Raw genomic sequence first — 15,031 nt, 5'->3', positions numbered from 1 at the left:
ATTTTGTACAATTTTGAACTCTTTAATTTTTTTGATAAAATCAATATTTAAGGTAGTACGTATGCGGTAAAGGCCCGAGCGTAAGACCCGATTGATTTTAAAGCAATAGTTTTTGTTCATAATCTTCCCCATTTTCAACTTTTCGACAAAAAGTGTAAGGACTGAAATTGTTGCAATTACGATTTACTACAATTTTCGAGAGAGCCAGTGGCGGGTCTAAGAGGGGGGGATGGGAAAATTCCCCCCAACGGGGTCCAAAATTAAAAAATAAATTGTTGAAATATTAAAATATATTAGCTGACATGAAACTTAATTATCGACAGACAAATTCAACCAATAAAATCCGCTAGTTAATAAAGTTAAGTGAACTTAATGCATATAAGTTATTATTTATGTCTTTTATGTACTTAGTATGGTTGGTGTTTCATTGGATGTTTAAAAAATTTTATAAAATATAATTCTCTTTATTTTGGTTTTTGTACAATTATGTCGTAAAGTTAATAATAAATGAGACAATTCAATATTTATGCTTCCCCTCCGCTTCCACTATTTTCCTCCTTAACTCGGAGAATATTGATCGCATAAAAAATTGTGGAAAAGAATTTGTCGGAAATTGCGTTTCCAACAATTTTAGTTCCTACCGTTTTTGTCGAAAAGTTGAAAATAGCGGAGATATTAAGCAACAACGGTTCTCCTTTAAAATCAATATGGCGGCTAATGCAACCGCTGAATTCAGTCGAGATTTTAAATTTACACTACTATTGATCTGCCCTAAAGGACAGAATTATAAAATTTGGGGCAACTTGGAAAAAAGATTCAATTCAGTAATTATGCTCCCCCACCACTTTTTACTATTTTCCCACTTAACTCGGAAAATATCAACCGCATGAAAAGTAAAAAAATTGTAGGAAAATCATATTTGGAACAATTTAAGTTGAAAATGGCGTAGATATTGAACAAAAACAATATCTACAAAATCAATCTGGTCTTACGCTCGCGCTATTATCGCATACATACAACCTTAAATATTAACTTTAACAAAAAAAAATGAAAAAAACTAAAATTGTGTAGAATTCAATTCTCTCTATTTTTGCATAGGAACATTTTTGTCGTAAAACTAACAATAAACGAGATTCAATAATTCAATAATTCAATAATTATGCTCTATTTATATATATAACTGTCACTATTTTCCGCTATAACTCGGAAAATATCGATGTCACGAAAATATTGTAAAAGTAGAAATGATAGAAAATTACATTTTCAACAATTTTGGTTGTTATACCTACTTTTTGTCGAAAAGTTGAAAATGGCGGAGATATTGAGCAAAAACGGTTCTCGTTTAAAATCAAGATGGCGGCTAACGCAATGGCGGAATTCAGTCGAGATTCTAAATTTACACTACTATTGACCTCCCCTAAAGATTAAAAAAATAAAATTTGGGGCAGCTCCTAATGCAAGGTTAGGCCTGTTATTCGTCTAACCCGACTGAACTACAGTGAGTCTGTGTATTTGCCTACGATAAGTTTCTCCTCCCATTAAGAAATTCTGCCGGTATATTTTTGGAGCCTGGACTGCCTGGACTGCCTGGAGCTTTTGCGTTCTTTAATTTGTTAATTATTGTTTACAATGTTTCTCTCTGTTGGGGTTCTCTACCGGTAGGTTCACTTTAAGATATATATCTTCTCCATATTCTTCCACTTGATATCTGTTTCGTTATTTTTTTGAAATATTGTTGCCATGTTTGGAGCAGTTCTTCTTCATTGATTATTAATTCATCATTATTTTTCAGAGTACAGTCACGCGGTTTTTTTAAGGACTATTTGACTGTTGTTTATTCCTTTCCATTTCTTCATATTGCTTATGTTCGTGTTTCGTTTTTTCTCTCTAATTAGTTTTCTTGTTTCTCGGATTGATGTTGCATAGCTTTCTTTACTTTCTGTTTTTTCTTGTTGAAGCATATTGTTTTGCATTTTCTGCCAGTCTTGTATTTTCCTATCATTCTCTATCAAACCATTTCCTTGTTCCGGTCCTGCTTTTTCGTATTATTAGTTCTGCTGACTCTGTAATTTATTTTTCCATTTGTTATCATGCCCTTTGATATCATAGCTCTGGTCTACTATGTTTAGATGCTGTTTTTTCATTTTGCATTTTCTCGGTGTTCCACTGTCCCATGCTTCGTTCGTTTTAAGTTTCTGAGATGATTTTCTCAACTTGATTTTTGCTCTTAATAGGTAACTTTCTGTGTCTCCAGCTACTCCCCTGAGGCTTCTTACATCCAAAACATTACTGTTTTTTTTTATTTTTTGTAAACAATACACTCATATTTAAATTAATTTAATTTTAGATTGGTACATACAGTTATTACAATATAAGTAAAAATTCGTTAAACTTCGATAATGTATGTGTCAATACGGTCCAGACAGCGAAAATATATCTCCATAATATCGGGAAAGTTGCTGCACAAACTACCTTTAAAGTCCCAGACACCAAATATTTTGGAGTTAGTCCACTGCTTGCAAGAATTGAAGCTCATAGTGTATTTCCTGTGACTGTTACTTTTAAGCCAGATTCAATAAACGTAAGTTTCAATTACCTCGAATAGAAAAACCTTGATAAAAATTTTTTACCCCTTTTATAATATTTTTACCCCTTTCTTTTTAGTATCTAATACAGGGTGAGTTTTTAGTGCGGAATCGGTCTATAATTCCATTACGGTATAAAATATCGAAAAAAGTTATTTATAAAAAATGTAAGCAATGATATTCTCCAGGTTAGGAAAATATATGTCAATTTCTACAGGGTGATCAATAACTGCGTGGTATATCAAACATATAATTTTTTAAATGGGGCACCCAATATATTTTTTCATATTTATATTCTTCTTATAATTCTTGTTCATATAATATAGGGTTATACTATACAGAGTATTTAACAAGTTATGACCATTTTTATTTCGAAATCCCTATGAGATTAACACCATGTATATAAAGAAGTAATCCATAAACAATAATTTGTTTTATACAACAATATAAACAATATAGTGTTGTTTTTAAATTAAGTTTAATTGGAATCGTTGACGAATATTTGTATACAGGGTGAACTACAAAACCAATTGCGATTTCTAAATTTTTTAAATGGATCACCCTATATTTTATTTTTGAGAAATATTATATTTGTCATGTTCTTTCATTTTTATATAGCTTTCCCTATATCTAAATTCATCACTTCGAGATATTTTCAGTTTTCTACAAATCTCGGGAATACATTCAATTTTTCTACTAGAAATAAGTTAGTATTGAGTGATAATATAACAAAATTATTTTTAAAAAAGATCAAGGCAGGTTTTGTTTATATTTGATTCAGAGTTGGATCACCATCTCCATATAGCTATTTCAGCATCCTTATGCCTCATCGGTGAAGCTCAGAAGTCTCAAAATTATTTTTATTTAATAAGTAACTAGCAAAAAATATAAACCATAACAATACGCAATGAATGTATCAATAAATGTGATATTAAGGAATTATCATATTTCCTTAATATACAAAAATAGTAAAATTCCTACAAAAAAATATGTCTTTTTTATAATAATATAACAAGATTATTTTTATTTAATAAACAACTCACACAAAACATAAATCAAAACAATATACAACTGATGTAACCGTTTTTAGATTGTTATATCAACTGTATTCTAAGCCAAGAAGTTTTTAATAACATATTCCATTGCAGATTGTGACGCGCAGTTATTAATAATATAATTTTCATACTAATTTTCACTAATGTGCATCAAGAAATCTCTACTTTGTTAACACCCATAGTCCAACTAGGTGATCTATAAATGTTTAAGGTGCTAATAGTTAGCGATTATGTGATTGACCTATATTTTTTGACGGTTGGGGATTTTACACGACGGTGCTCCAGTTTTTCCAAAATTGATTTTTTCATGTGGGACTATATAAAAAACCGTGTATACCAGAAGCATCCAACAACGCCTGATGCTATGAAAAATAGAATATTTTAATAATATTGGCTTCAAAATGTTAAGAAAATGTGAAGATTTTCAACATTCACTTTAGACTTATTTCCTTAACATCACATAAATTGGTACATTCATTAAATATTGTTATGGTTTATATATTTTGTTAGTTATTTTTATTGAATGCAAATATTTGTTATACTATTACACAATACTTATTTATCAAGTTATTTCTACTTATAAAAATTGAATGTATTCCCGGCAAATAAAGAAAACTAAAAATATATCAGAAACTAAGAAGTTTAGGTATATGAGATGCTATATAAAAATGAAAGAGTATCATGAATACAACATTCTTAAACAATAAAATATAGAGTGATCTATTTAAAAAAATTGAGAAAATCGTAATTTTGTTTTGTAGTTTAAAAGTGGTTATAAAATTGAATGTTTTACTAAAAACTTCTTGGCTTAGAATGCTGTTGATATAGCAATCTAGAAACTGTTACATCAGTTGTATATTGTTTTGTTTTATGTTTTATGTGAGATATTTATTGAATAAAAATAATCTTGTTATATTATTACATCCAAGACAAATTTTTTTGTAGGCATTTTACGATTCTTTTATATTAGGGAAATATAATTTTTAATATCATATTTATTGGTACATTCATTGCATATTATTATGGTTTATAGTTTGTATTAGTTATTTACTGAAATTGTCACAAAATAATTTTGTTTAATTATCACTCAATACTAACTTATTTCTAATACTAGAAAAATTGAATGTATTTCCGAAATTTGAAGAAAACTAAAAATATCTCGGAAAGTAATGAGTTTAGGTATAGGGAATGCTATATAAAAATCAAACAGTGTCATAAATACAATATTCTTAGAAAATAAAATATAGGGTGATTTGTTTAAAAAAATTGAGAAAATCGTAATTTGGTTTTGTAGTTCACCCTGTATACAAATATTCGTCAATGATTTCAATTAGACTTAATTTAAAAACTACAGTATATTGTTTATCTTATTATATAACACAAATTATTTTTTATGAATCACTTCTTTATATACAAGGTGTTAATCTCATAGGGATTTCGAAAAAAAATGGTGGTAACTTGTTAAATACTCTGTATAGTAATTCAAAACCCTCTATTTTATGAACAAGAATTATGAGAGGAATACAAACATGAAAAAATATATAAGGTGTCCCATTTAAAAAATCATATGTTTGATAGACCACGCAGTTATTGATCACCCTGTAGAAACGGACATATTTTCCAAGTCTGGAGAATATCATTGCCTACATTTTTTCTATATAATTTTTTTCGATATTCTATACCAGAATGGAATTATAGACCGATCCGGCACTAAAAACTCACCCTGTATATACAGTATTGAATTTTTACTTATATGTATTAAAAATTCCAGTATATGTTTCAGACATTTCATGATATTTCACTGCAATTTTTTTTCAAAATTTAAAACCATCTGTTTTTATTCTTCAAATTATTCTATTGTATTTTTAGGAGCCAATTTTGCTTTTGTTAGTCTTAATTTTTATAATTCTTAGAATTCAAATTTTACATTTTTTACTTTCTATATGATGACCAGACAAAAATACATTTTTTCGCTTTTATTCTTTTTTTTTCGGTGGGTATTTATCTCCGATACCTCTAAAGGTGGGAAACTATGTAATGTAATGTTAATTTATACGTTTATATCGATAACTTCCACCTCTATTAGCGCGCTGTATAACTTAAATTAACTGAGTTCTTACGGATTTTAAAAAATGTTGTTCAAAGTTTTGGGATTTTTGGTGGGGCCAATCATATTTTTTTAAATCGATACAACCTAAATCAATGCGTTTTCAATTCATATTCAAAAAGTATAAGAAAATAATATTTTCAGGCCTCAAAAAGAAATAAATACAACATAGTCCAGGGCGCATCTGTTTTGAGATGGACGTTGAGAGGTGACTCAAATTTTTTTGCAGAAATTGCTTGAAAATAGCTCAAATAATAATAATTGAGTTATCCTCCCACTCAAAAAGGTCCGGAACATTGTTTAAATAATCAAAATGTCAAAAAATTAAGGAAAAATTAGAATTTTTTCTTCGTTTTTTGATTATAACTTTAAAACTATTCATTTCTGAGAAAAGTTCTACTAACATAAAAGTTGCGTAATTAAATTTCCTATAATATAGAATTAGTTATAAATTTAAAAAATTGTCACCCTTGTTGCAAAATAGCAATAAATGCAAAAAAACGATCAAAAAACAAGTATTTGCATTTTACGTTTTTCAACCATTTATGCTACACTTAGGACCTTCATATTTTACCCAGAAAAACTATATGATATAGTAAAACAACACTGTACATTTCATTAAGACCGGTTTAATAGATTTTACAAAATAAATTTTGCAATCCAGCTTTCGCAGAAAAAATTCATTTTTTTAAAATGTTGCAGGACTGAAAATAAAGCAGATATCAAGTTGAATTTTTTTTTGCTTATAGAAGTGTACTTTATCTTTCATTTGCAATTTGAAAAATTAAAATTGAATAATTACCACGGCGTCAGGAAATTTTTTAAATAAACATTAATTTTTGGTGCTACGCGCAGGACAGCGGTGTTCGATTCACACAAGTTGATTTCCACCATAATTTCTACCAATCTTTATCTAATATATTATTTTCTTACTCTATATTCTGTTGTATTTTGCATATATGTTTAAAAATAATAAACTTTTATTCTCTAAGTTAAAATATGAACAAAGAAAGTTTTTGCTAAAAAAAGTGTTATTTCAAAGGATAGAGTATGTGTTTTTATTTTGCAATAAACAAATTTATTTATTTATATCGCAATGTAATAAAAATTAAAATGTATCAATCATTATAAAGGTCATTGGAATGCCCAATCAGAGCAAACTATCCGCTGTCCTGCGCGTAGTACCAATAATTATTATTTATTTAAAAAAATTCCTGACGCCGTGGTAGTTAATCGATTTTAATTTTGCAAATTGCAAATGAAAGATTCAGTACACTTCTATATGCAAAAAAAATTTCAACTTGTTATCTGCTTTATTTTCAGTCCTGTAACATTTTGAAAAAATGAATTTTTTTTGCGAAAGCTGGATTGCAAAATTTATTTTGCAAAATCTATTAAACTGATCTTAATGAAATTTATAGTATTGTTTTATTGTATTATTAACTTTTTCTGGATAAAATATGAAGGTCCTAAGTGTAGCATAAATGGTTGAAAAACGTAAAATACGAATACTTGTTTTTGTATGGTTTTTTCGCAATTATTGCTATTTTGCAACAAGGGTGACTATTTTTTAAATTTTTATACAATTCTATATTGTAGGAAATTTAATTGCGTAACTTTTATATCAGTACAACTTTTCTCTAAAATGAATACTTTTAAAGTTATAATCAAAAAACGAAGAAAAAAATCGAATTTTTCCTTAATTTTTTGACATTTTGATTATTTAAACAATGTTCCGGACCTTTTTGAGAGGGAGGATAACTCAAATATTATTATTTGAGATATTTTCAAGCAATTTCTGTAAAAAAATTTGAGTCACCTCTCAACGTCCAAATGTACTAATATTTTTACAGATGCGCCCTGGTCTAACAAACGTTTAGGCGAAAACCAGGTTATCAAGGTTTATTCGAGGGTTTTTACTGGATTAACCCAACTTTCTTTTTTCCTTTTTATACCATTAAACAGCTTTTTTTCAAAAATTTTATAAAATATTATGAGACTATGCATTTACCATATTCAGAGAGGCTAGATATTTCTTGAAACTTGCGAAAAACTTAGTTTACAAATTTTTTAGATATTTACAATATTTTGGAGAAAAATCCACCAAAAACACCCAAAACAGCTTGAAAACTGGGTTTGTCGCATGTTTCCAGGAATTTCTAGCGTCTCTTGAATATGGGACACATCGTCTCATGTTACCCTTGAATACCTGTTTTTTTCGAATAAACTATAGTTGTATTTATTTGGTTATATTATGAGCATAGGTTAAGATGGTTTGGTCATGTTCAAAGTCGAGACGTTAATCACCCAATACGAAGAATAGCTGAAGTGCAGATTCCTGGAAGGAGTAGGAGAGGAAGACCAAAGAAGACCTGGGGGGAGACGATAAGGCAGGACATGTTGGTAAAGGGGATAAACATTGATATGACCCAAGATAAAATTGTGTGGAGAAATGCAATTAGGGAAGCCGACCCCGCATAGGGATAACGCAAAGAGAATGATGATGATAATGATAGTTGTATTTGCTTCTTTGAAGCGTGAAACTATTCTTACCATATACTTCTTTAATATGAATTGTAGACGCATTGATTCATATTTTTTGGGCATTTAAAGGTATTTAGCCCAATTTTCTCATGTCCTAAAGCTAGATATCAGTCACTTCAGATATAACGTGATAAAAAACATTGATTTGATCTATTTTGAAGTCAGTAGTTGAATCTTTTATTCACATAGAATGTAGAAAAAATGAGATTAATTGAATTCTGGAAATGGGGGCATTTTGCCTATCTTAACAGCGCATCGGCTACCCATTGTAGTTCCTTTGAAAATCTTTTTGGATCAGTATACAGGGTGTTTGGTAAAGAATGGGCCGTAGCTTAACCTTAGATTCCTAAGCTTAAAATAGGTCGATTTAAGTTAACTTGCAGTTGAGTCCGCGAATCTTTACCCGTGCGTCATCGCTTAAAGCATATGAAATAAGTCGATGATAAGTCTGAAATTTACTAAACGCAACAGCAAGTGACAGTAAGTGACTTGCTGTTGCGTTTAGTAAATTTCAATTTCCGACTTATTGTCGACTTATTTCGTATGCTTTAAATGATGACGCACGGGTAAAGTTTCGCGGACTCAACTGTACCTTAGTACAAAAGTTGATAATAACCTAAATACAGAGTGTTAAAGTTAAACGTTTATTTTATTTATTTTTGAATATTTCCTGACAGGCATGGGACAACAAAACGAAATTTGGTAAGTGGTACTGGTATTGTACAATCTACTAAATTATTTTAAACAAACGTTTCTGGCTACTACCAGAGGCGTACGACGGAAAAAACAAATGGTTGACCTTTCCCAAATTCTACGCCACTGAAGGAATTGCTATTTTAGTGCAATTTTTTGATTCTCCAATACTTTTTGTGTAAAAAATATACTTTTTATTCGTATCGATAAAGCCATTAGTTTTCGAGATATTTGAAGCTAAAAACGAAGGAGCATAACACATTAATCAAAATAAGTGTGCCTTTTCATTTTTAACTTCAAATATCTCGAAAACTCATGACTTCATCGTTATGAATATAGAGTATATTATTTGCATAGAAAGTATTGGAGAATCTAAAAATTATGCTAAAATAGCAGTTTCATCAGTGGCGTAGAATGTGGGAAGGGTCAACCATTCACTTTCCCCTGTCGTACGCCTCTGGTATTAACCACAAACGATTATTTAACATAATTTAGTAGGATGTACAATACCTACACTTTCTGACAAGTACCATAAGGATATGTCAAATAGTTTTATAGTATCGGGCACACATAATTTTTAAAGTTTTAAATAAAGAATAAATTATTTAAAAAAAAAGAATACTTTAAAATAATTTGACATATATATGTATGATACTTGGCAGAAAGTGTAGGCACTGTACACCCTACTAAATTATGTTGAATAATCGTTTCTGGCTACTATCAGAGGCGTACGACAAGAGAAAATGAATGGTTGACCCATCCCAAATTCTACGCCACTGATGAAACTGATATGTTAGTATAATTTTAATTTCTCCAATATTTTCTATGTAAATAATATACTCTTCATTCGTAACGATAAAGTCACGAGTTTTTGAGATATTTGAAGTTAAAAATGAAAGGTCACACTTATTTTGATTAATATATTATACTCCTTCATTTTTAGCTTCAAATATCTCGAAAACGAATGGCTTTATCGTTACGAATGAAGAGTATATTTTTTACATAGAAAGTATTGGAGAATAAAAAAATTGCAATAAATTATCAATTCCGCCAGTGGCGTAGAATTTGGGAAGGGTCAACCATTCACGTTCCCCCGTCGTACGTCTCTGGTAGTAGCCAGAAACGTTTGTTTAACATAATTTAGTAGATTGTACAATACTAGCTCCACTTACCAAATTTCTTGTTGTTGTCCTGTGCCTGTCAGGAAATATTCAAAAATAAATAAAATAAAAGTTTAATTTTGACACTCTGTATTTCGGTTATTATCAACTTTTGTATTAAGGTAAGTTAGTTTAAATCGACCTGTTTTTCAGCTCAGGAATCTAAGGTTAAGCTCAAATATTTTCAATGGGAAATTTCTAACGCGAGAATTTTACTGTCATCGTTGCATTTGGTTGTCTTTTTAAAGACAGATCACATGCTATGATTTTTTTGTGACGGATATTCTTGAGTTGGGATTGATTCCATGTAATCGAATGAACTATCTTTTAGTTAAGTCGTCCCAGGAACGCAACTCATAAATATTGGCGATATCATTTTAAAGTCTTCTATATTGCCAATATAAATGAGTCAGATTAAATAAATTATTAGAAGAATTTTTGTACTTAGCAACAACATTTTTGTTTATTTTAGTAGTATTTTGTATTTTGACAACGAAACCCGATTTGGGCTTCGAAACGTTAATAAAATCATTTTTTTTTTGGTAAAATTGTGGCTTATTTCCCATTGAAAATAGTTGATTATAAAAATGCCACAAGGAAATAGCTTCAGAACAACATTAAGGTTAAGCTATGGCCCATTCTTTACCAAACACCCTGTATGTGTCTTTATTTTCATTAAAAGCTTCTCGTAATATTGTTTTCACGCAGCTTAGTTACGATTTGATTATGGTCCTTCAAAATACTACCTTTGATTTATTTCTGCAATTTGAATTCTTTAGCTTAATATTTAACTTTGGAGAAAAGTTTTCTGGATTCTTGAGAGCCTCCATGTACTTTTAATGAACTTTTAGTTGTACATAGATTTTTAATACAATTATTTTTGACTATTATAATATAAGTTTTATGCATTTATTTATATTGGCTAACTCTGTACATGATTATTCTGAATTTTTTACCCATTACAACTTCTGTTTCTTCTTCTAGGAAGAATAAAAAGGTCTCATTAGTCATCGAATGGTTTCATTTGATTCTTTTATAGTTTATGTTGGTGGTAGTTTTGGTAATCTATCCCTTTGTAAATAATTAATGTGACGGTGAATTTATCCGTGCTGATATGTTTTATCAACGAATATATACTCGATTATCAATATGGTTTTACATTTATGTTCTATTTCCAGATCTTTGAAGGTAAATTGGAAATCAGATATAATGGTCGCAACACGAATGTCTTTGTTTTGGGTCTATCTGGAAGAAGTTGTATTCCCCAGGTTCAAATAACTAATATTGAAGCAGAAGATCATACCCATAAAATTATATTTCCTCCTACATATCCTCAAGAATGGGAGTTCAAAAATGTTGTCATAAAAAATACAGGAATGATTCCGTGTACAATTATTATTAGTTTAGGTAGCGAAAATAATGACTCTCCTTTTTTTATAATGCACAGTGAACGGCTACCAGATCTGAGTACTCCTGGAATTGGTAAGTTATATTAACAACAAAACGTTTTATTCGTTTAGTAAAACCTTTTCAAAATATTTAAGTTGAATATAATAGTAGTACTTTTTCTCTGGGTTCAGAGGTGAAGCAAATCGTTAACAGTATTGTACCATACATAGTGAGCCAGATAGCTAAGAAGTAAATTTAGTCTCTGTTCGTCGTTCATAGAGTTGAGAAAGGCAAAAAAGGTAAAATTCACTATAAGTATTAAAATATATTGAAAATAGCAAATATCGTACATACCATGAAATCAAATAAAGTAATCAAATATCATATCAAATATCATATCAAATATACAGGGTGTAACGAAAATACAGGTCATAAATTAAGTCATATATTTTGAGACCAAAAATAGTTCGAATGAACCTAATTTACCTTAGTACAAATATGCACATAAAAAAAGTTACAGCCCTTTAAAGTTACAAAATGAAAATCGATTTTTTCGAATATATCGAAAACTATTACAGATTTTTTATTCAAAATGGACATGTGGCATTCTTATGGCAGGAGCATCTTAAAAAAGAAATATAGTGAAATTTGTGCACCCCATAAAAATTTTATGGGGGTTTTGTTCCCTTAAACCCCCCCAAACTTTTGTGTACGTTCCAATTAAATTATTATTGTGGTACCATTAGTTAAATTCAATATTTTAAAAACTTTTTGCCTCCAAGTATTTTTTCAATAAGGCAGTTTTTATCGAGTTGCGGCTTCTTTTTAAATATTTTTACATAAAAATTTTATGAGGGTTTTGTTCCTTTAAACCCCCCCCCCCCCCCAGTGTTTGTGTATGTTTCAATTAAGCTTTTACTGTAGTACCATTAGTTAAACACAGTGTTTTTAAAACTTTTTTGCCTCTTTGTATTTTTTCGAGAAGGCACTTTTTATCGAGATATTACTTCTTTTTAATATGGTTCAAAATATAGGGTAAGCAGTACAGTGATTGGCACCTGTTAGGGGAAGGACGGGGAAGATGACGCAGCGTCTAAGATGACGCACCTCTGTATTTTATCAAGTACTTCACTAAATTCAGTTTTTATACCCGTGGCGCCCTCCTTTAGAAACTACTATTACTTTAAAACTTCATCGGTCAGCTTTCGTACTGTTTAGTATCTGTGAGGCAGAGTAACGCGACACACGTTGATTTCTTGTTATTTTTGACACTGCGAATATTAATGGTAAGTTGTTTAAAAATGGTTCCATTGGATTTTCTTCATATTCATGGGAGTAGGTGATATTTATTTTCAGTTAGCGAGGATTTATCTGTTAAATATTTGATGATGGATAATTTTGATAACCATTTTTTGTAGGTTATGCTGAACAGGCTAAGTTGACGCAGACTGCGTCATCTTTGCTGTTATAGTGCGTCATCTTTGCCTTTTCAGTTCATTACCTTAAATAACAATGGAGTATAGAATATTTATTATTTAGTGTCTATTTTGCATTTTGAGGCATCTTTTTCTTTTTTAGAAATGGGAAAATATATACGAAAAACACAGAGAGGATCATTTTCTGCAGCAGCTCTTAATGCAGCATTGAATGCAATTTGTAGAGATGGTCATAAAATTCGGGAAGTGGCAAGGGCATTTTCAATACCAGAAGCTACATTGAGGAGAAAACTTAAGGTTAAAAATTTATTAAAGGAAGTCAAATCAGAGTCTCTTGGTAGAGCCCCATTGTTTTCGGCACATCATGAAAAGGAGATACTAGATCATGTTCTCAAGCTGGCCAATTTATTTTTTGGTATCACTTGCATAGAGCTGAGAACCATGGCATTTGCTTATGCAGAACGCAATGAAATTAAACACAATTTTAATAAGAATAAACAAATGGCTGGAAAAGACTGGTATCTAGGATTTATAAAACGAAATCCTCAAATTTCCTTGAGAAAGCCAGAAGCTACAAGCATTAATAGAATAACAGCCTTCAATAAAATAGAAGTAGACCGCTTTTTTAAAAATTTGGAAACAGTGCAAGAAAAATATAAATTTCTGCCAGATCGCATTTACAATGTTGATGAAACCGGTATATCTACGGTTCCTAAAGAATCATGTAAAAGACTTGGACCCAAAGGAGTAAAGCAGTTTGGAATCATTTCTTCGTGGGAACGAGGGAAGAATATCACGGTAATAATGGCGTTCAGTGCCTCCGGTAACTACATACCTCCATTATTTATATTTCCCAGGAAGAGGATGAGCCCACAGCTTCAGAAAAATGGACCAAGCGGTGCGATTTACAACTGCACGGATAATGGATGGAGTAATACGTCTATGTTTTTATTATGGCTGAAGCATTTCCAAAAAAAAGTCCTGTCTAGTCCAGATAATCCCGTGCTGTTAGTATTAGATAATCACTCGAGCCATATTTCACTGGATATTTATAATTACTGCAAAGAGAATGGGATTATAATGGTTAGTATTCCACCCCACACATCCCACAAATTACAACCTCTTGATGTGTCATTTTTTTCTGCATTAAAATATGCGTATGGTCGCCATTGCAATTCCTTTCTAATATCTAAGATCAACAACTCAGAGTTTGAAGATAAAATTACTCCATATGATGTCGCCGAGATTTTTAAGTTAGCATATGATCAGGTGGCAAATATTGATAAGGCCGTTTCTGGTTTCGGAACGTGCGGAATTTTTCCGTTAAACTCTGATAAGTTCACAGAAGATGACTTTTTTCCTGCTGATAATTTAAACAATGATAGCTTGGATAGAGATGTTTCTCCTGAACCTGCACCTCAGGGAACACCTCCACTAATAACAACACCATCTATAAGAGAACCAGAATTACCACGTCCATCAACCAGCCGACAGTCTCCTGAAAGTCGTCACACAACCCCCACAAAACAAAATGAAATAACCAAACGTCCACATATTTCTCTTTCACTTATTTCTCCAGTTCCTTTGCCCAATAAAAAAATTAAAAGAAAATATGGACGACAAAAGCAACATTCTGAAATTCTAACAAGCACCCCTTTAAAAGAATTCTTAGAAGAAAAAGAGAATAAAAAAAAAGAAAAACTGGCGAAGTCGGAAGAAGGAAAGAAAAAGTAACCAGACAAGTATTGGTTAATGATGCAGGATTAAAACTAAATAAAAATAAAGGGAAAGCCAAAGTACAAAAAATAATCAAACAAAAAATAAACAAAAAAATCTTGGAGGATAGCGATACTGAAGAAAGCGATTTTGATGAAGAAGGTCTTTGCAATGACGATGAGTTGGATGACATAATCAACGAGGGAGGTGAAACTGATATCTGCATATTATGTGGAGACTTCGGCAAAAAGACGGAAACATGGTTCAGATGCACAAGTTGTGGACAATGGGTGCATAAAGAATGCAGTGGAGCCAAAAGTCCCGAAAACTACATTTGTGACTTTTG

The 15,031-nt window shown here is 30.7% G+C and overlaps 1 protein-coding gene across 1 annotated transcript in view; it reads left to right on the top strand.

The window, feature by feature from the left end:
* LOC114331342 (hydrocephalus-inducing protein-like) overlaps positions 1-15,031 on the top strand; it is a 691,883-nt gene that overhangs the window by 447,479 nt on the left and 229,373 nt on the right. The window contains exons 48-49 of the mRNA XM_050647266.1: positions 2,348-2,581; positions 11,323-11,626. Of these exons, the coding sequence (XP_050503223.1) occupies positions 2,348-2,581; positions 11,323-11,626 (538 nt within the window). The remainder of the gene's footprint in view (positions 1-2,347; positions 2,582-11,322; positions 11,627-15,031) is intronic.

This window comes from Diabrotica virgifera, chromosome 3, assembly GCF_917563875.1.
Source record: "Diabrotica virgifera virgifera chromosome 3, PGI_DIABVI_V3a".
Classification (NCBI taxonomy): Eukaryota; Metazoa; Arthropoda; class Insecta; order Coleoptera; family Chrysomelidae; genus Diabrotica; species Diabrotica virgifera.
Note: the sequence above shows the minus strand (reverse complement) of the source record. Positions and strands in the feature narration are given on the sequence as shown.